Raw genomic sequence first — 20,951 nt, 5'->3', positions numbered from 1 at the left:
GAGTTGCGGCAGGCGGCGGCTGCAGCCACGGCGTCCGCGGCGGCGGATAGGCCAGAGTTGCGGCAGGCGGCGGCTGCAGCCACGGCGACCGCGGCGGCGGATAGGCCAGAGTTGCGGCAGGCGGCGGCTGCAGCCACGGCGGCAGCGGCGGCGGCGGATAGGCCAGAGTTGCGGCAGGCGGCGGCTGCAGCCACGGCGACCGCGGCGGCGGCGGATCGGCCAGAGTTGCGGCAGGCGGCGGCTGCAGCCACGGCGGCAGCGGCGGCGGATCGGCCAGAGTTGCGGCAGGCAGCGGCTGCAGCCACGGCGGCAGCGGCGGCGGATCGGCCAGAGTTGCGGCCGGCGGCGGCTGCAGCCACGGCGGCAGCGGCGGCGGATCGGCCAGAGTTGCGGCCGGCAGCGGCTGCAGCCACGGCGGCAGCGGCGGTGGTGGTGGTGGTGGTGGTGGTGGTGGTGGTGGTGGTGGTGGTGGAGATTCTGAATTGTGCCTGCATGACGAGTTCACAGCGATCAGGCGACGGACAGAAATTAAGGAGGTTAAACGATCTGCGGGATATGAAAATGGAAACCAAATAATGGGGGTGCGAGCGGTGGGGATGTACAGCAAAACACAACCACAACCACCACCTGCCCAGTAGGTGAAGGAAGAGGAGGAGGAGGGCCACGAGTCAGCCCCTGCCCTGCCGCCGCCACCACCACAGTCCTTCATCGCCACCGCCCCACTGCGCCACCGCCTCCGCAGCGCCGGTGGCTGCGGGTGGCTGCGGGTTGGGAAAGCCCTCCGGCCCCACTGAGCCGCTCATCACCCTGAGGGCACCAACTGGCCTTTACCACTAGCTACTAGCTAACCCAATGGCTCCACAGAACATGTATGACCGCCGGATTGGAGCTGGGTTGAGGGGTGAGGAGTGAGGGGTACGGGGTGAGTGAGGCCTCTAGGGGTTCACACTCACAAGGAAGCAACAAGGGAGCGCTTCGCATGGTGAGCCGGCAGCAGCTCCCCAGACAGAGAACCCCCGAGGTGCCTGCCGCCTGCTGGGTCCACCTCAATCCCCGGCTTAGGCTGCGCCGGGCCGGTTCTGTTGGGGTAGGGATCAAGCGCCACTACATTCCGCTCGCTTTTGCCGGTGCTGGCCACGGTCAGCGGTGGGCTGGTGCGCTTGTTGGGGTCATGGATGAGGCCTTCAGCGAGGGAGCTGCTTTGGAGGTTCCTTTGACGCTGCTGCGCGAGTACAAGCCCGTTGTATCTGGTGTATTGGGTCAAAGCACGTGTCAGGACGTCGTCGTTGCTGCGCTGTTTACCAAAAACAGGGTCCGTAAAATTTGGCCCAGCGCCCATGCCGTTTACGAACAGCGGTATTTGCAACCATAGTGTCCAGAAAGCCAAAGCTATATTGAAATATAGGGGCTTTTGCAATATCATGAAGAAACTTTGTTTAAGTCATGCTGAAATTGGCTACCAGAGAAAGAGTACAGAAGCTGCTGAAGCGCTTAAGGCATGGTTGTGCCAGAATATATTTTTCATTAAGGCAAAACTTTTTGGAGTCCTTGTGGCGTGAGCAGCTTGCAGTTTAACCAAGCGCGTGCTCGTCGCGGATGTCTACGGCCTTCCGTAGTACAGCTACGTTCACTATGAGTTGGATGCGTGTTTAGATACTTACAGCTTCTAGTGCATTTCTACAGCTAATCTTCATTCAGTTTTGGTCGAGTCAAGGATAAGCCTTTGCTACAGCATGAATACGCTACCTATCTCTGACTTCACGTTTCAGAACCGCAGGCAATATACGTACCGATAACTTAAGCTTAATGTCAGGAGATTTGCATGTGGTTAAATCTCTGTGTCACTGGAATGAAAAGTCACGCCGGTGTGTCGGCGCTGTTGTGCACATGGCAGGGCCTACACAGGTCGCAGTCCCTCCTTACTGGCCTCAAGCTTGCCGAGCATTATAATAAAACACTGTTCCAAGTGATTTGCTCTGTGGTAGCAGGTCGTTTTACTTGAAAGCACTATGCTAAGCGCTCTACCAACTTAGGGCCGTACGTAGCGTTTACGGATCCATTATGCGTATTCCTTAAGGAATAAACAACAATAATATAATTCATATTTATAGGTTTAGGACACTACCTCAAGAAACATAACTTCTACAGCATTGGGCCATGCGCTTGATGGCACCTCAGCTTCCCGTGTACTGCGTTTCAACTGCCCCCGTACAAAGCCGGGAACTGCCTAATAACCTTGCCAGGAGCGCTGGTGTAGGGACTGTGGCAATAACAATGCAGTAGAAAATGAGTTTCGCGTGCTGCTAGAGCGTCCCGCCTACAACGACCTACGGCGACCTAGGTGTACGCCAGGCTGACATCGAGCCGTGCCTAAATATGAGGTCTGTGATGGAGTTAGATGATGCGCGTGGACTTGTGCAGATTGCTCACAACATCTGGATGAGGCGACGCACGCTGATAGCCGAGTAGTAAGCCTGAGTAAGCCTGAGGTGCTTCCTCTAATACTGTTTTTCTCTCGCAGATGGGGCTCATAACCCCTTTTTCCTTCTTTTATCTTTTGATTTCCTTTCGTTTTTTCAAGTACGCTAGAATTCGCGGTCCATGAGCCAGCTGGCTCGTCTGGGCCGTACAAGCTCTCGCGAACATAACATAACATGACATAACAATACCTTGACGCAATGAATAACTCCTATCTATATAAGATTGTCGATGCGTTCTTTAGCACGTTCCCTTCTTTTACTTTTCGCGTTGACTCGCGGTCCATGAGAGGTTTACGAGCTCCTGCGCGTTTGCAACATAACGTGAAATCGCAATTTGGTGCACGGATAAGGCTATACCGTTGCTCCGGGACTTTCATCTGGTATAATTATGCCCTTCATTGAGGAATGGGCGCTGTGCAACTTCACCTAGGGGCTCTTGCGGACTTGGTGCGCTGCGCGTGGGATTGTCCCTGGTCCGTACAGGTCCCCGCATGCATTCGCTTAACGCGTTGAACATCGTACAGCGTCCTGGCGTTGGCGCGGTATTCCCTTGCTGCATACGACCGGGTATGAACCCTGCTGAAATTACATTCCGCTAAGCCGGCCTCCTAGTTTGCATCCTTGTGCCCAGTAGAGCCTTTATTGTTATGGAGGCGCCATTAGGCACCATTTTTAATCTACATTTGCCAACGTGCACCGCATGCGTGCAAGTGTTGGCGTATTGAATCCGGCATGCATGGCATATATATAAGCGAACGCCAGTAACAATCACTTTCATACGTAATATATGTTTATAGCTAAAATTTACCAACACACGTCTTAACCTTCGTTGTGCATACCGCACAACTCGAAGACCTTTATGGTCCACGGGTCATTGATTTTGCGGCACAGTGCGAGGACTAAATGCTAAAGCTTTAGGCCAACAACGCAGCTCCACCGGGGCATCAACCCCTTAAATGTGTGGCTACCTGCCACGTGGCTAGCTGTCGTGCAACGATGGCAATGCAACGAAATTTATGATAAAGCGCGCGTGGAGTGATTCGTTGTCAACCCCCGCGTTGCTGCCTTGAGGACAGAAAATGGAACTCAGACCACGATCCGGCCGTTTTCAAACCAAAAGCGCAATAGCGGAAAACAACAACCTTTTCCAAGGCACAAATAGGCAGGTGGCAGGGCCGCGGCTGGAAGTCAGACCTGCTGGGGCAAGTCAACAATCTGGCCAACATCTGGGGCTTGAACCTCTAGGTGCGTGGGTTGGAGCTTGCATGCGTTGGAAACCTTTGCCTGTACGCAATTGCGCGCATGTAAAACTTTGGTCTCCTCTCCACTATCATCTACTATCATTCCTCTCTGATAGTAGCAAAGCGTTGAACCGGAAAGCCCCTGAGCGGTTTGTGTGACAACGCTGCGATGTTCATCATGACCAAGCTGCGCTTTTGATTGTTGTATATACAAGACCGAGAGTCTTCGCTCTGCTGAGAACTACCTCAATCCTGATCACGGCCAAGCGCGTGATGGTAACAAGCAAAATCATGTTCGCAGTCCGCAAGCACAGTGGATATGCCACATGTGCGTGATCAGTTTGTCCGACGCACGCACGCACGCAACGCGCCCCAGGCGGCAACCTTGGCAACTCCATGCGCCCGGAAGCCGGCGCAACTTCAGCTCCAATGGACGGTGTTGCTGCTGCTGCTTCAACCTTTGCATTGCCGCCACCTGCACCAGCACCACCGCCATTACCGCGGCAACGACTGAGGCCCGGCAGCATCGACGCTGCGCCCGCCTTCCCGCACAACGACCTGACGGTCATCAAATATCAGCTGTTTACGGCGGCAGGTAAGGGACAGGAACCTGTAAAATTATATCACTTCTCATGTCGCAGTTGATTAATGAGAAAAGCCTTGAAGGTCCTTTTTGAGAATCCTTTTTGAGACGAGTCCCTTTTTTGGTATCTGTAGTTTCCGGAAGAATTCTGAACCAAATCAGGCAGTGACGACCCAAATCGGCTGTCATCAAAATCAGGTGACCCAAATCGGATTTTGTTTTAAGCCAGCAGGGGGTCCTCCACGGCAGAACGGTGCCGAACCCTCCAGGCCACTCCTCCACGCGCTAGGTCACGGCTAGGTTAGCTGCGGCGGGAGGCCAGCAGGCTTGTGATTGGGGGTCACGCAGTGGAGGTCTCGGGTGCAGTATCGGGGGCAGTCCATCAGGCGCTATCGCTCATCGATAGGGCGCCCGTCCGCAAACCCCTTGGATTTCCCTTCGGGGTTCGGTTTGTTTCTGATCCATCCATCCACCCATCCATCCATCCATCCACCCATCCATCCATCCATCCATCCATCCACCCACCGTCGCACCGCCATCTTAAGTGGCTTCCAGTTTCAGACGTCCGGTCAGTCAGCTTTTCCAATACGTTTTATCCACACAGCGCGGCGCCCGTGATACCCTCTTGAAACCCTCTTCGCGGACTCCCCCTGTCTGTCAGTCTGTCTGACAGTCTGTCCATCGACCTGTCTGTCTGTCTGTCCGTCAATTGACCTGTCCGTATGCCTGTCTGTCCGTCCGTTTGTGCTTGGCTGATTGGTAATTGACTGGCTTATTGACCGGGCTGGCTGGCTCCATCCAGGTCGAGCTCTTCCCCCGAGCAGTCGGGCGCAGCTAGAGGCGGCGGCGGAGTTGCTGGAAGCCGCGGCGACGGCCAGAGCGGCGGCGGCGGCGGCGGCGACTCAACGAAGCGCCGCAGCTGCCGGCGCTGGCGATGGTGCATTCGAGGATGCCACAGGAGGTACAGCTGACGCAACAGCAGCACCGGATGTAATGGAGATGTCGCAGCAGCAGCAGCAGCAGCCGCCGTCGCAGTCGCAAGGCCTGGCGCTGCCGACGCCAACGCAGGAACCCATGGACATGTCGCAACCGCAACCGCAACCGCAACCGGCCCAAGGGCAGGAGGAATCGCAGCATCGGGTAGGGCCGCATGGCGACGTCCTCCCTGCAGAACCGCATCAGGTACAGAAACAGTGTCCATATGCAGCTCCGGGGGGTGGGCAGGGGGGTGCGAGAGAGGAGGTGTGTACGGAGATACGTACTTGCGTCTGTTCGTGTGTAGTTAAATGGGTGTATATCTGTATGTATATCTGCATGTATGTTGTTACAAGTTGGTATAGCTTCACCAGCGGCCCCCATCTGTATGTATGTATACAGACTGTATTCCGTGGTACCCGACCTCATCTAGGTATTACGACAGCAACACCACACCAGGGGTCTTAGCACGCCGCGGCCCCCTTACTTCCACAACCCCCCGGGCCCCACACCGCGCTCTCCATTCCCTGGTGGCTGCAACCCCCGTCCGTGTTAACCCCCTTCCCGCCCTCTGACCCCCCCTGGACAATCACCCAATGCAAATACGACAACGATGGCAATAAAAAATAATTACCCGCTTTGGCCATCTGCGGATTGCCGCCATCACCCCGGCCGCCGCCGCTTCCACTACTACACGACAGCCGCCGGGTGACTCCCTACTACTGCCAGACTACGCGTCCTGGCCGCTGCTTAGGTAAATTTGAGTGAAAAGAGTGAGAAAAAGTTTCACGCCCGTATACTTATTTCCTAGTCAGGCATGTTGTCCTGGCATGTTCCTAACTAAGCTGTCCTGCCAAGCTAGCTACTCCACCCGTTTCACAATAGGGCGGTGTGTCGGCATGACCACCATCACCATTATTACCACCACCACCACCATCACCGTCACCACCACCATCACCGCCATCACCGCCACCACCACCATCATCACAAGAGCAGCCGCGACGTGGATTTCTTTGCCAAGCTCTCCCTGGTGCGTACACCTGTCCCTGCACCCGCACTCGTCATCTGTCGTACTCCTTGTTCACTGCCGTACATGGCCATTCATTACCGTAACATGTATGCGGTGTCGGTGCAACAATGTTCAACACCTCGCGACAGGTTGAGGACTCTGGACGGTCCTAAGACGGCGTTTGTGGCGCCATCTATGGTCGATCAGGTGAATGGCTCCTCTGCGGTTATCTTCCTTCCATTCTTTCCTTCTACGTTTTGTTGCGGCTTTCTGTGTGATTGATTCCCTAAGGGGCCATTTAGCGGGGAAGGAGGACGACTCGTGGGTCGAGAATGGCCACTTGGACATACAGCTTCGTTTTGCCCGCCTGCCGCTTCCTTCACTCGCCCTCCCGCCACTCAGCCCAGGAACGCATGTGTGCGGCATGTGTACGACGTGTTATGGTAGTTCCGAATAAACGTATGAAATGCAAAGATGTATAGTGCGGGCGGTATCCGTGAAACTCGCGCGTGCTGCGTGGTGACACAATCTATTCTCTTGCAAACAGTATAAATACATACATACTGACATGCAAACGCGATACTGGGGCGGTACTGGCGGGCGGCCTGCACAGGTGTTGCGGGAACATGGTCTAGCCGGATCCGCCCCAAAGCGCCGTGGTAGCGGCGCCGCTGCCGCTGGCGCCCCTGAAGCAGCGGATGCCTCATCCGGCGCCACCGCTGCAAGAAAGCAAAACGATCAGCCAGATGGTCGACGCGCCGCCAAAGTCACCAACGTCGCCGTAGGTGCAGCTGCTGCAGCGGCGACGACGGTAGCGGCCCCGGGTCGCCGTGGCTGCCGGGCTCGGGATTAAACGGTATCACACCACACGCTGCGGCCTCGGCATAACAGGAGGGGTTCCGTCCGCGGATAGAGGAACACTCTCGTCCAGCACGCTTTCCTTCTCTCGTCCTTTTTGGCGGGAGTTCACCAGGATTTTGTGTATTTGCACGCTTTCCTTCTCTCGTCCTTTTTGGCGGGAGTTCACCAGGATTTTGTGTATTTGCCCTCAATGCTACCGCTTACTGTGGTTGGTGTGAGAGGGGGAGAGGGGAATAGTTGGACCGCGTGAGGGAGGTAACTGCGTCTATTGATCGGCCGTACATGCATAGGCCGTACGTGCAAGGTCATACATGCGTAGGACGGCAAAATCGCAGAATCGCAGCGTGTCTTAATTTGCGTAAATTCGGCGCTGGTGTTGACGGCATCGTCGTCTGCGACGGCTGCGCCGTCCGGGCGGGGCTTCATCTGGGCCGATCAATACATCGCTACGGCGGTGGGGAACAAAAAAAGGATTACATACCCATCTCGTGTCCTCAACCTATCCTTCAGCGCATGCATATACACCATATGGAAGGAGATGGGACGGAGATGAGTCAGTAATGGACCGCTCGGCCAAACTCCGTTCCGTTCTGATCGTCTCCCCCACATCCATCTCTTCCTGTGCCACGGCGCAGACTGTCGTCCATGTCAACAGTATGCTGGTGTCATAATATTCACACGGACCAAGTAGAGGCACTTTTGAGGAGAGGATTCACCTTTGTCACCTTAAAACAGTAACTCTCAGGTGTCTTTGTACAGGCGATGGTCGTGCAGATGCAGGGGACGATAAGAAACCTTGGAATGTAGCATATCGTTCATGCTGAACATTTGATATACAATGCCAAGCCTCCGCAATCGGAAACAATGCTTAGTATGACAATAGTAAACGCCTGTAAGCAACAAAACGAGTAACGCCCTATCCTGACGTGCTGTAGCACCGTTGCTTTGACGTTTGACATGTAACATACAGGGAATATTGGCGTGAAAGTCTCAATCTAACTCTTGGCACGTATCCTGACAATCCACCTTCCTCGACAATAACACCCATCGCTAATGTCAAAGACTGCCAGTACCCTTTAATGCTGATGCCAACTCCGACTCCGCACGTTGCGCTTCTGCCTGAACCACCTCCACGAGCGTCTGCAACGTTCGGCTGTCCCATGGGTCAATTATATTTCCATTTGCGACACCTCCTCCGGTCGACCCTAATCCAGCACGTCCTGTCCCGTTGACGCGACGCCCACCTAAAGACTTAGGATTTCCTGAAGCTTCTGCCACCACAGCAGTATTAGCTCTTCCGGCACGCGCCCGGCTGTTCAACACCGCCGCTGCGGCAACTGCGGGATCTGGAGCCGTGGCTACAGCAGCCAGGAGCTGGTCTCGGAGCTGCTCATCCTCGCCTTGGGCATTATCCACATCCTTCAAGGTGTCCTGCGCGCGTCACATGTGTTGACACATGGTGCGTTGCGTAACATCCAACGGGGTGTAGCGGTGCTCTGATGCACCCTGCACACACATCCGCCTCGTTACCATCCTGCATGTGACTTTTTCAGCCTGTATGTACTTTTCGTGGCTCAGTTCATTTCAACACACCGCCCCACTTTACGAGAACAAAACGTTGAGGCTTCAATTTGCGGTTTTCTTCTCTGCCCCGTGGTAATCGTGATTCGTGCACATGCACCCTACACACAGAGCATACACATACAATTACATACGTACACACATAAATTATATATATACACAATAAATGACAGGCTCCTAGAACCTTCCCACAGGCTACTGGAACCTTCTAGAACCTTTACGTCTGCCCATGCCTACCTGCCCAGCTGCACCCCTCTCTGCAGCAGCAGCAGCCGCTGCCGTCGCCGTCACCGCCAGCGCTGCCTCCAGCATCGACAAGAGCTCGCCCACCCGCCGCGCTGTCTCCAGGGTTGTCGCGGTCGATCTGCCATTACTGCTGGCCCCGCCATGCTGCAGCCCCAACATTAACGCCAGGTCACCTGCTTCTGACCCCAGCAAGTGCTGAACATCCTCTACAGATAAACTAGTCAGCACCGAAATATCTTGAGCTGACATAGCCCGGCATGCAGCCACCGAGGTCGTCGATCCTGCCGCCGGCGACGTTTTAACCGTTGTCACGCCTGCAGCACCTGCGCCTAGTGGCGGAGCCTGCAGCGCCATCGAACCTGTGCTCCCATGCGGCTGCTGAAGCAATCGGTCAGTCGCACCACCCATAGCCGCGAGGGCTTGCAGCAGCACCCGTGACATGCCGCGTAGGGCATCCAAGAGCTCGGTTGCGCGCCGGAACAGGCAGCTTGTGACGGCCGCCGCCTGCCCCCGCGCGGCTGTCTCTCGCCGCGTCAGTGAGTCAAGTTGCTTGGTGACACCCGCCAGCTGGCTCCGTTCCTGAGGCGGGTGGGTTTGGCAGCGGGGCCGGGAGAGGCATTAGAAGCCGGACGGTGGCAGTAGATGGAGCGCGCGACCTGCTCGTCGTAAGAGGCCCGCAACGGCGCATTTTCTTGTCCATTTAATTGGAAGTTCTTTCGCACGGTCAGTATTTCCATTCACCTGATGCGATTCTCTGCACCAAAATCAAACGCGGCCTTACGGCAGAGCACACAAGCGCCGTACCGTACAACCGTGTCAACACTTTGCCCGCTGTCTGGCCGTGACCGGTGAACGCCCGTCATGTAGCGGTCTACCTTTTCAAGGTCAGAGAGCGCGTTTCGCAGAGCCGCCTCCCGCTTGGCCAAGTCCGTCTTGAGCCGGGCGCTGGCGCGTTTCGCCGCCTCCAGCTCCTCACCACCCGCCTCCGCCGCAGCATTGCCGGCCGCCAGCGATGCCTGGGCCGCTTCCAGCCGCTCCCGGAGCTCCTTGATGACGACGTCCTTACGAGCCATCGCTGCCGCCAGGGATCGAGCACGTGACTCGGCGTTTGACTCCTCGCTAGCGGCAGTGACCTGTTTTTGGATATGCGACTCCAGCTCGTCCACTCGGCGCTTCAGGTCCCTGTACGGCACCACATCACCCCCGGATGCAAAGAGAACCGTTTTACACCGGGAAGGAGATGGATGAAATGGATTCGCCCAAAACCAAAGCTAGGTCGGAAAATGTGTCCGCGCAACACGCTGCCATCCTATACCCCCTGGAACGACAACCCCCTTGTCCTTGCTGTGTGAGCCATCCCCGACCTGATTAAGACAGCTTTGCGCTCGGTCGTCGCCTTGGCTTCCTTCAGCTTGGCCTCCGTGGCCTGCCGCGCCGTCCGCTCCGACTCCAACGCGGCGTTCGCGACGCGTGCGCTAGCGGCAGCCGCTTCCAGCGCCGCAGCCAACGGATCATCGTCGCCCACATAAGCGCTGCTCTGGCCCGCCGCCGGCCGCATATTCAGTTCCTCTGTTGGGTCAGGATGGGAAGGCCCGGGGACCCCAGGGCCCATCATGCCGGCGGTTGAACCGTTGAGGAAATCAGACCGCAATGCCTGGCTGATGGAGCTGGTCGCAGCACCAATTGGGGGCCTGCAGCTGGTGCGAGCCCTTAAAGCGGCGGCGCTTGGGGGAATGGCGGCGGCGGAAGAAGTGGCGCTGACCGGGCCGTCCAGGGCCTGTGCTGGGGGGCCCTGCTGGACCATGGCTATGCTCTGGAGGGGAGCGGACAGAAGGAGGGTGCAGAGGCAGCAGCGGAACTATTGATATGTAGCTTGTCAACCCATTGCGTCTGGCATATGAGGCGCAGAGGCCTTGGAATGGACGTGTGCTGATATGGCGAGAGTGTGCAATCACATCTCGCCCAACCACCCGGGCCTCAACCCACCCACCCCACATCATGCAGGCCCTGACCAATTATGCGTAACAAAACTGATCCTCCAATTACCAATCAGCTCCCCTGCCGACCGGCTCTCCAACGCGTCCAACCGGAGTTATTGCTTCACCTGCGAGATTCCCCATGTATGCAGCTTTTAATGGTTCCTGTTCCGCGGACTTCCCACCCACCTGGAGTGCCTGCAGCGCCTTCTGCCGCCGAGCGCTCTCCGCCCGCGCGGTCTTCAGCTGCTCACGGCACGATGCAAGCTCCGCCTGCAGTTGCCGGTGTTCGTCCTGTGGCTCCCATAACGGCGCGAATCACGGGTCGGCGGGAATGGGGTTTTGGGGGAGAGGAAGGCGACTGCCGAGCCGTTATGCTTTGATCGGGCTCAAAATGCCGATATGCAACCAAGACAGAACCTACCCGGGGTCCAACGCTGGCGTGCCGCAAACATTGGAGGGCCGCGTGCTGTTAACTGGTGCGTCCCATTTATCACCATGTTCGCCTGCCCCGGTGACTGCCCTTTGTGACTGTCCTTTGTGTTATAATACATGTTCAGGGCTGCATACACGATACATGTATGCAACTTCCAACCTGCTCACCTGCACGAGCCTGTTGCCCAAGCACGGGGCCTTCCCGGCCGTTGAATATACAAAGGAGAGATGCAACCTAATCCTCAGACTCCCAAACCTGGCTAAATCCACCGCGGCAACGCCTGTAATTACTTCAAAACTAGCTGGCAGTCACTGAAAGCCCATAAGGCATGCCTGCTCTGCATCCTCACCGTAGGAATGGCCCGCGCACGGACGTCCGCGAGCTGCTCTGATACCGCCTTCAGCTTGGCCCGCAGCCTCGCCATCGCGCCGCGCAACAGCTCTGCCTGCGTCTCCATGCGCACACGCAGCGTCCTCTCAAACACCGTCTCCCGCTGCGCCGCTGCAAGTGCCTCCGACGCACGAGCCAACGCCATGAGCTGCGATGGCGTAATTACCGCTTGCTGGCCCAAGCCCGGTACCGCCATGCCGCCTCCACTGGTAGATACGCTGACGGGGAAGGTCGCAACGGGCTGCGCTGCCGCCGCGGCAGCCGCTTTCGCGATTGCTGCGCCCCGGGTGAGAGCAGCGCCCTCAGATGCACTCTGGCCCGATCCTCCACTGCGGCTTCGGCGGCGGGCGGCGAGGAGCACACAGCCATGGCGACGCAGGCTGCGGTGCACGGAGGCGCTGCTCCGCCGCATATGTGCGCCGCCTGTGATGGTGGAGTCACCGGCCAGGTGAGGGCCGTCGGAGGAGGAGCAAGGGGGGCAGGTGGCGCTGGTGGTGGTGGCTTGGCGCGCGGCCACGCCAGGCCCTGCGGCCCCTGTGTCGATGTAGCTGCGGATCCGCTGCTCAAGAGCCGCTACCTCGGTGGCCTTCTGTGCTTGGTACTGACTGCAGCATGTATGTAAACCAGGCAGGCGGATACATGACACGACGAGTGGATTGCAGTGGAGGGAACACTGCCACCGTATATGTGCAAGCCACCTTCAAACGCGGCCCGACCCGATTACTTGGCCCTTGAGAATCAAGTTATCAGCAAATCCACGTCCCAGTACTTCCCCGTACTTGTGCTTGGACGCTCACCTGAACTGCGCCTGCACCAGCTCCAGCTCCCGCACCAGCTCCAAGCGTGCCGTGTCCAGCTGAGACAGCCGGCGCGCATAGTCACCCTCCAGCGTAGCGAGGCGCACCGTCATGGCCTCCTCAGCAGCCCGCTCACTGGCGGCGATTGCGGCCTCTGCCTTGGCGATGGATTGCTCCGCGAAGCGGCGACGCTCCTGCTCGATCTGGCGCTGCAGTTCCTGAGGGTCCCGTGTGTGGTGTTAAGGGCTTCTTCGCTCCACTGGTAATTGCTCCCGAACAAGGTGGGGACAGTTGCCTCGGATGTCATGCGACCCAAAATTGCACTGCAAGAGCGGCAGCTGGGGGGATAGTATTGTGCAGCCCGGTTCCATGGGCCCAGTGGGCATCAGCCAGACGCCCCTAGCCCGTGGCAACGGAGTGGAAGACAGGTCCGTCGGATGCCCTCACGCATACCTGCAGTTGAGCCGCATGGCGTGCCGTGAGCTGCTGCCGGTTAGCGTCAACCGCGGTCTGCAGCTCCTGCGTCTGCTTACGCACTTCCGCCAGGTCAGCTGCTATGGAGTCACTACGGCCGACCGCCGCGCTGGTGGTGGCCTGCAGGGCCCCGAGTGAAGAAAGATCGTGCGCACATCACGGTGGTGCTATTGGCTGCGGGAAAAGCCGTTGGCGACTCCTCAGCTACTTTGAATGGACTTGGCCACCTTACTAATTTCCTGCTTGAAGCCCTGGTAGTCCCCTAACGGTCTTTACGAGTGCGCTAACGCTGCCTTGCCTTGGAGGCGATACCACGGGACAATACCACGACACTCTCTGGTCAAACAGCCTTAGTAAAGCAGCTTTGGCTGGCTTCTGAGACGTAATTTGAGCCCTTGTTGCCTACCCAGCTCTTCGTGATTCCACGCACTCCAAAGCTTGACAGATGACACACGAACACGTGCGACCCCACTATCACCCCTTGGCGCCTCTGGTAATTCCATACCTGCAATTCGGCCTTCTCTCTGTCCCATTCAGCTTGCCGAACCTCTACGTCAGCCTGCGGGCAAAAGAACAATGGCACGTCTATTTCGGTGCTGGCGAAAGGTCCACAGTGCCATGCAAATAACGAGTGCATGTCTTTCCCGCGTTTTGGCGGTGGCCCCCTGAGGGTGCGTCGTGCGTATTGGGAAGCAAAATCAAACACAGTGCGGCACCGGATGTCATATAATTCATGACACGGTCAGGCTTTGTACCTGCTGGCAACCTTTAAATTACAGCCTACCTGAAGCTGCTTTATTATAGCTTTGTACCGCAACATCCTTGTCACCGCATTCCACCTGCCGACCTGGACGTCGCTAAGTGTGGCCTGCCGTGCGGCCCCGGTACGAGCCTGCGGTTTTAGCACGAAAGAGCACGGCAGATACGACACTACACTACACTACACTACACTACACTACACTACACTACACAAAAAATCATGCTTGATAATGCTGCATGGACACTAGGCAATATCAGGAGTCAGAGAGTGCTTGCATGCCATCAACCGTGGTGCAGGTATCGGTACCACCGAGTGGTGCTTGGGCTGTGTCCCTCCCGCCCCGGCCGTCTACCGTACCTCCAAGCCCGCCAGCTGCGACTCCATCTCGACCAGCTTGGCTTCCAACAGGCGGGGCATTGCCTTGGTCTCTGCCTGGGCCGCCGCAAGCTGCGCGGACAGCTCCTCCACACGCGCAGCCGCACGCACACCGCATTCTGCAGCGCGTCGCTCCGCCGCCGCTAGACGGACCTCTAGGCTGGAAATGAGATTCAAGCGGCTCTACAGAGGAGAGTGCGGGACACAAGGCGGCAACAGGCGACAGTCTTGCCTCCTAACACAGCAACATAAAGCAGATCCAGGGGCTTGGTGAAGGCAAAACCATGGCTCTCCGTCCGTCCCTCTGTCTGTATTCCTGTTCTGTCCACTCCACAGCGCATTATGCACGGGTCCCCCTAAAAATAAGAAGAGTGTACAGCGCCGCTAGTGCTTTTTAGCTTGCCGCTGCGTCGTGCGTTATGCAGGACCTGACTGCGGGGACCGACAGAGGAGTGGAGGTAAAAGCGGTAGCGACCCACCCGCTCTGTTTGCTGAAGGCGCTGCCTGAGAGAATCCGCCTCGGCACGCCACTCCTCTGCGCGCTCCTCAGCTCGTTCAGCAGTGGCCCGGGCGGCGGCAGCAGCAGCATGAGCCTGCGGTTGCGCGCGGAATGGCAGCACGGCTCGTAGGCTCTATTTGCGGGCTGGTGGATGCCCGCAACCACGACCACCATCTACAAATGTACACAGAACGGATGTCCCTGCTGCACCACCCCGCCACCCAAAAATTCCACTGTGTACCCACCTCCAGCGACTCGTTGCGGAACCTTGCTTCGGTGTCACCGACCTGCACGTACGTCACATGTTGAATTGCAATCGCATTTAAAGTGGCATTCGCCTTACCAAGGGCAACAGGCAGGAACCATGAGCAGCATGGGTGGCAGTGGAGGTGCGGTATGTCTTCCTCGTGTTTCTGAGCTTCCTGTCCGCCGCCGATTTCCCTTCCCCTCCTCACTTGCTGCGAGTTCGTGTGGCTCTCTCTCAGGGACACCAGCAGCCGCGCCCGCTCTCCCTTCTCCTGTGCGACAGCCGCCTGCGTATCGAGACAGACGCAAGATCATTGTAAACCATGCAAGCTCCATGCGTCGCAGCGCGGGGAGATATGGCCTGCTACTCATTTGGACTGCAAGGCTACAACGTTGAGGCCATAACAGCCGGGGACACTGCGCAGCTGCTGAAGTGCAGAAGACCCGTCGCACCTTGAGCACCGCCACTTCTTCCTGGTGTGAAGCCAGCTCGCTCGCCGCCTTGGCCCGCTCCGCGTCAAGCTGCTGCTGTAGTGTAGCTGCACGCGCAGCAGCCTCAGCAGCGCGGGCCATGAGAGCCTGAACCTCATTGCCGCTGATCTGGTGAGCGGCTTCAAGCTCCTTCCGCGCAGCTTCAGCGCCTGACAGCTCCGCGCTGAGCCTGGGGAATGACGGAGAGGTGGGCAAAAACGAAAGATTCAGGTGTGACCATGATATGGGCATGGTATCACACTGCTCAGCGTTTTATTGCAGACGGTTTTTGCCGGAGCAAGCCACAATTGCTGCAGTCACGAGCCTGTTGTTGCTGCTGATGCTGCTTGCCGGTCGACAAGTACAAACCTGGCGGCCTCGGCACGCCACGTGCGCAGCTCCTCTTCAAGTTGATGTGCTGACGCGATGCGGCGCTCTGAAGCCGCTGCTTCACGTGCGGCCGTTGACGCGTTAAGCAGCGACAGTTGCGTTCCAAGCTCCTTGCTGCGCTGCTTCCATTTGTCGGCACGGGCCTTATGCTTGGCGGCTGCCGTAGCGAAGGCAACGACCTGGGCGTGAGGCACACCTGTACGCAGCGCCAGCAAGCGAAGCATGGCAGCGTGTCAACACAACCGCACGACTCGATGGCAGCTTACCTCGTCGTACCCCGAGACCGTATACATACTATTCTGCATCCATAGCGCCAGTAAGGCCAGCATGAGATTCATGAGATTCAAATGGGAAGACGGCGCCCCGGCAGGCCCTAGGAAAGACCATTCATAACCGACAACGTGCAGCGCCTCACCAGCAGGCGCGGCGCTCTCTGCCAGCGATGATGGCTTATTAGCGGCAGCAACCTTCATGTTGCCGCTCACGCTGGCAGACAGTGGAAGCCCATGCGGGGCCCCCGGTCGGCTGCCAACGCTGCTTCCGGACGAATTCTGGTCCAGTGCCCCGCGGTCGTAACCTGCATCTGTGCATGCCGCCAGGCCCGTTTCCGAGGTCTCCACAGCGGGCTTACCGGCTTGCTGCATGTCACCTGCAGCGTGGGCTGAGCACGAGGACTCCCAGCTGAGCCAGGTGCCCGGGGTCTGTTCCGAAGACGGTGTGGCACACACCCCAGTGTCGTGTGCCACTGAAGACGGCACATGTGCCAAAACGGACTGGGAACTGGTTTGGACAGCCAAACCTGCGACCACGCACAAACGGCAGTGATGAGGAGTCATGCACGCACGGCCAAACGACCATGTGAAAGCGCTAATGGAAAGCCCGCGTGACTTGCAAGACCTTCGCACGTGACAACATGAGCGTTAGCCTGGTTTCAGGTGTGCAACGGGACAGTCACTCCATGATGTGTGCAACTGGGAGGGTTGGTCCCCCACATTCCCAATCAGCTTCGGAGTGCAGACCTGTGATCTGGTAGGGAGCGATCTCAGACGGCAGTGTGTAGCTCAGTCCAGATGTCGCCGGCGTGCTTGTGGCGCGGGGAGATGACGGCTCGGCATCACCCCGCTTGGGCAGGACCTGATATGGTGCACGCAACGGTACTCGCATCATCCACAGCGTTTCCAGGAGGGAAAATCTCCGCAGCATGCATGCAGCAAAGAAGCTGCTGGGAAAGTAAGACCTTATGCTCTTCCGGCAGGTGTAGAAAATTCAGGCATGAAACAATCGTGACCCAGTCCTATTTGCCCACCGGGGCTGGTTACACCCGGTTGGGATGGGGTGCGGGCAGGCCTGGCTAGCACTTGGGACCGGGTCTCCCTAAATTGACAAATAGGACACGCACAAAGGTCTCCCCGCCCCTGCCAAGCAGGCCGCGGACTTGCCTCGGCCAAGCTACACAGCTCCACCTTCAGCATCCCCACCGTAGTATCCATCGTATGCAACTCCGACACTAGCCGGCCAAGCATCTGCAGTCATCAGGGCAGCAGGTTAAGGAGGTTTCCTTCTAGGTCCATACGCGCGCATCCCCACGTAAACCCAAACGTGCCCACGGCTCAAATGACTCAGCTCGGCAAAAGTACAGCCCAACAGGACACACCCAGCTCGCTACTCGGATCGCCCACCTGACGGACATCCGCCTGAACGGCTTGCGTTGGAGCGGCGACTTGCATCCGGTTGCACAGCGAATGAAGAGCTCCGATGCTTCTTTCCAGGATGCTGGACAGCTGTGATGCACCGACAATCCTGGACGGCTGCGTTCGTACCAATCATATCATCACATGCACAGGGCTAGAAGAGGGTAGTAAGAGCTACGGCAACTGGCAACATAAGAGGCATGTTCGCAATGACCCATGTGGAGTCCCAACGGTCCGCACATGGTGCTCACAAAGCAGCAAAAATGTGCTCCTACAATGTGCTGCACCTACGACAGGCTCCCGTGGCACCACTGCAGCCTACCTGGTCCGCGTCCTGACCGACGTCGTCTTTGCCAGCCGACGCCTGGAGCTTCCTCATCAGCTCTCTGCACCGCTGCACTTCGCCCTCTAAGAGGCTGCATTGGAAGCTCACATCCTCCCGTTGCTGCACCATGGCCCGATAATCTTCCTTAAGCCTGACAAGCTCGTCGAAAACACCCAGGCTCGACCCCTGTGTCAGTGCGCTGTCCGGCCCACTGATGGTCTGTGTAGCCGCTGCTGTTCGTGTTGCTGCCGACCTTGCGGGCGAAAGCTCGCCGCTCAAGCCGTCTTTGATGGGGCTGCCTCCTGCCCTGGCTAGACCTGCAAGGAAAGAGACCCAGCTTTAGCCTTGAGACCATGCTCCATACGCTAAAGGGGACATGCCCAACAAATCATGCGCAAAGCTCTATATACCTTTCGCCGCCAGAAAGGTAAACAAAGAAGGAACCAACAGCATCCCGCTTGGGTAAAGATTCGTAGGGATGCATGAAGCATGGCTGAAGCACTCCCTCCCCACTGGACCAACTTTCCGCCACGCACCATCACTCATGATACACGCACCTGGTGCTGGCAAGGCGAGTATGGCCCTGTCCACCTTGATTGCCCGCAGCGCAGCTGCTAGTTGTTGCATGACGCCGGACAGCACCCCCGGGGCCAGGGACGCCTCCGACGGCTGCAGGGAACTTGGAGCTGATGTTGTACGCCGCGCCGGGCTGGCCACCCGCCTGGTGCCGTTGAGCGGCCCAGCCACTGGACCGCCAAGGGCCGGGCCCTGGTGCTGCAGGCGCACCAACAGGCTGTTTGCAGTGCTAAGTGCGGATGCGATCTCCGCGTTTGCTGTAGCCAGCTGATCCTGTGTTGGCATAATGGCATGAGATGGACAACAAACGAACAAGGTGCACAACTAAGGATCTCATTATCACCGCAGGACTGAACAGAGGTAAATAAAGGATGCACGGGCAAGCTGAAGGACTTTATTATGGGGCCAAAAGCCCTCTGGTGAGCACGCAGCACCGACGCAGGTGGGGTCTGCTCCCCATCGTGGCCTGGTGGAGCTTCTGCGTGTGCCCAGACGGCGTATGAGGTGTCCTGATCACCTTCAACAGGGCGTACCTTGAGTCTATCAACGGATAGGTTGCTGTTAGCTTGTATACCCGGCTTGGGAGGCGCCGCGGGCGGCCTGGGGACCTCAATGCGCACCACAGCTGCAGCATTAGCCTCCGCCAAGGCGCCTGAAGCAAGACAATGCAACCTCACAGTAAAATCATACACACGTATGACGTTGCGTACAACGACGGAAAGCGTTTCTGTAGAAACTCAACCGACTCAGTTTTGTGACATGTTCTTGGGGCCACCTTCTCCTATGCCCTACCCAATGTCAACATTCCGTCTCTGCAGGAATGACAATCCAAGGTTGTACACACCTTGCAGCCGCTCGATTTCCGCCTGGCGCTTCGCCACATCCACTCGCAGCTGCGCCACTTGCTCTGTCAGGTACTCCGAGTCAATGACGTCTGCGGCCAGACGGGTATCGGAGGAACATGACTCTGCACCTGATCGGCGTGGCACAGCGACACCGGGACGGGCAGCGGCCTGCGAGGAGAAAAGGGTCGCGAATTGGCACGTCGGTGCAAGCTTGTTCGTTGCTAAAAGCTAGGCAAAAGCAGGCGCTGTTCCCTTCATGCAAGCGATGCAGCACGCATGCCACTGCGAATCTCTTCCCGTCCACTGCAATAGGAATCATCCATACATCAACAGAAGGAACCCTTAGCTCCATAATCTAGTGTAGGTATTAATCTAGTATTAGACGCAGCATTTCCAACAAAGGCTGTTTAAAACGCACCCTGCTGGGTGAAGGTGAGCGGCTCCGGAACGCGGCCTTAGTCCCCCCTGCGGAGACAGAGCCCCCAGGCGCAGCCTTGCTGTAAGGTACTATATCCCCGGGATATGTCCTACGCCGCAGCTCCTCCAGCGACCGTGTCTTGGCCGCCAGCTGCTCTTTCAGCTCAGAGATGCGCTCGTCACGCTGCAGCAGCTTCTGCCGCAAGTCTACCTCACTCCTGCAGCGGCAGCAACAAGATTGATATCAGCAGACCCGCGGGCAAAGGGCTGCTATGGATCATCTTCTAATGCCACCGGGTTGTGTCTCATGCGCCCGGATATGGAGACACTGCATTTGGCAGTGCGGTTGAACCACGATCCCCCTAAGAATGCTCATTTCCTTTCCTGGAAGACGGATAAGTAATCGGAAAATGGGCGTGTACTAGCCCTGACGTTCCACGGCGCCTTGTAGCACCACGTACCCTACCTACCTTGCAGCTATGCGCATCTTCCGTACGGCCTCGGCCTCGGCCATCTTGGCGCGCATGATCTCCCGGGACAGTCCCGCCAGTCCTTGGGGTGGCTGCTCGCAAGCCGCCGCTGACGACAAGCTTGGTTGCGAGGGGAGCGTGCTTGCAGCCGACGGAACCCTGCAGTGCACATAGTCCAGGCGACCGTCACCTAACAGGCTTGGGGCATGCGGTGGCGTCGATTCCGACGCTCTCCAGGCACAGAATGCATTCTTAGCACGCGCCCCACAGCACCAAACATGCAGTATAGGCGACGCTGGGCACCACAAAACATGTGTGCACGTTGCACGTGTGTAAAACGTGTCCGTGCAGCGCAGGCTGCTGGCAGCAATTTTAAACAGTCCATCGAGAGCCAGTTGTACCAACTTACCCTGAGCTTCCCGACGCCGGCACGCGACGAGAGCTGCCTGACAAACCGCTGCTTCCACCGCGACCGGTCGCAGCATTGGATGGTCCCGTAGTGCTTCCGGCGGTGGAGGATGTCGCCTGCTTCTCGATACGCGCCAAGGTTGCCTCTAGGGAGGCCACTGCCGCACCTGTCACGTCCCGCAAGTCTTCCAGCTCCTTCACCTGCGCCTGCGATGCTGTCAGTGCTTCCTGCACAGGCAAGAACCCATGAACAGACAGGAAACGTCGCAGCTCTCCTTAACACTCTACCTGAGGCCAATCCAGAGCCTCACAGGCGATGCAAACTTTACTACTCCTTTCCCGCCCGCCACGAAAGGCAGGCAGCCTGGCTCTCGCTTATTCAGTTATGTACGCAGTTGACATTGTAACGCGCTGCTTGCCAGGAAGTGC

At 57.7% G+C, this 20,951-nt stretch overlaps 3 protein-coding genes across 3 annotated transcripts in view; 1 reads left to right on the top strand and 2 right to left on the bottom strand.

The window, feature by feature from the left end:
• VOLCADRAFT_93569 (uncharacterized protein) overlaps positions 1-1,423 on the bottom strand; it is a gene marked incomplete at both ends in the record, with an annotated part of 31,418 nt that extends 29,995 nt beyond the window's left edge. The window contains 2 exons of the mRNA XM_002952764.1: positions 850-889; positions 954-1,423. Of these exons, the coding sequence (XP_002952810.1) occupies positions 850-889; positions 954-1,423 (510 nt within the window). The remainder of the gene's footprint in view (positions 1-849; positions 890-953) is intronic.
• A 2,136-nt stretch (positions 1,424-3,559) lies between these two features.
• On the top strand, positions 3,560-6,735 carry VOLCADRAFT_121105 (uncharacterized protein; the record flags this gene model as incomplete). Its single annotated transcript, XM_002952834.1, has 6 exons — positions 3,560-3,725; positions 4,098-4,316; positions 5,107-5,486; positions 5,981-6,033; positions 6,438-6,495; positions 6,691-6,735. 6 exons carry the CDS (start codon positions 3,560-3,562, stop codon positions 6,733-6,735), a joined length of 921 nt encoding a protein of 306 aa, XP_002952880.1.
• A 1,470-nt stretch (positions 6,736-8,205) lies between these two features.
• Positions 8,206-20,951, bottom strand: part of VOLCADRAFT_118169 (uncharacterized protein) — a gene marked incomplete at both ends in the record, with an annotated part of 29,726 nt that continues 16,980 nt past the window's right edge. Inside the window, 26 exons of the mRNA XM_002952763.1 lie at positions 8,206-8,580; positions 8,968-9,068; positions 9,378-9,555; positions 9,852-10,158; positions 10,341-10,789; positions 11,142-11,246; positions 11,738-12,107; positions 12,576-12,784; positions 13,029-13,169; positions 13,834-13,941; positions 14,167-14,367; positions 14,664-14,777; positions 14,929-14,970; positions 15,139-15,216; positions 15,383-15,590; positions 15,770-15,986; positions 16,206-16,491; positions 17,470-17,598; positions 17,804-18,123; positions 18,364-18,655; positions 18,916-19,034; positions 19,227-19,316; positions 19,356-19,395; positions 19,646-19,862; positions 20,115-20,273; positions 20,524-20,750. Coding sequence (XP_002952809.1) covers positions 8,206-8,580; positions 8,968-9,068; positions 9,378-9,555; positions 9,852-10,158; positions 10,341-10,789; positions 11,142-11,246; positions 11,738-12,107; positions 12,576-12,784; positions 13,029-13,169; positions 13,834-13,941; positions 14,167-14,367; positions 14,664-14,777; positions 14,929-14,970; positions 15,139-15,216; positions 15,383-15,590; positions 15,770-15,986; positions 16,206-16,491; positions 17,470-17,598; positions 17,804-18,123; positions 18,364-18,655; positions 18,916-19,034; positions 19,227-19,316; positions 19,356-19,395; positions 19,646-19,862; positions 20,115-20,273; positions 20,524-20,750 — 5,082 coding nt within the window. The remainder of the gene's footprint in view (positions 8,581-8,967; positions 9,069-9,377; positions 9,556-9,851; positions 10,159-10,340; positions 10,790-11,141; positions 11,247-11,737; positions 12,108-12,575; positions 12,785-13,028; positions 13,170-13,833; positions 13,942-14,166; positions 14,368-14,663; positions 14,778-14,928; positions 14,971-15,138; positions 15,217-15,382; positions 15,591-15,769; positions 15,987-16,205; positions 16,492-17,469; positions 17,599-17,803; positions 18,124-18,363; positions 18,656-18,915; positions 19,035-19,226; positions 19,317-19,355; positions 19,396-19,645; positions 19,863-20,114; positions 20,274-20,523; positions 20,751-20,951) is intronic.

Source organism: Volvox carteri (genome assembly GCF_000143455.1).
Source record: "Volvox carteri f. nagariensis unplaced genomic scaffold VOLCAscaffold_32, whole genome shotgun sequence".
Taxonomy (NCBI): Eukaryota; Viridiplantae; Chlorophyta; class Chlorophyceae; order Chlamydomonadales; family Volvocaceae; genus Volvox; species Volvox carteri.
Note: the sequence above shows the minus strand (reverse complement) of the source record. Positions and strands in the feature narration are given on the sequence as shown.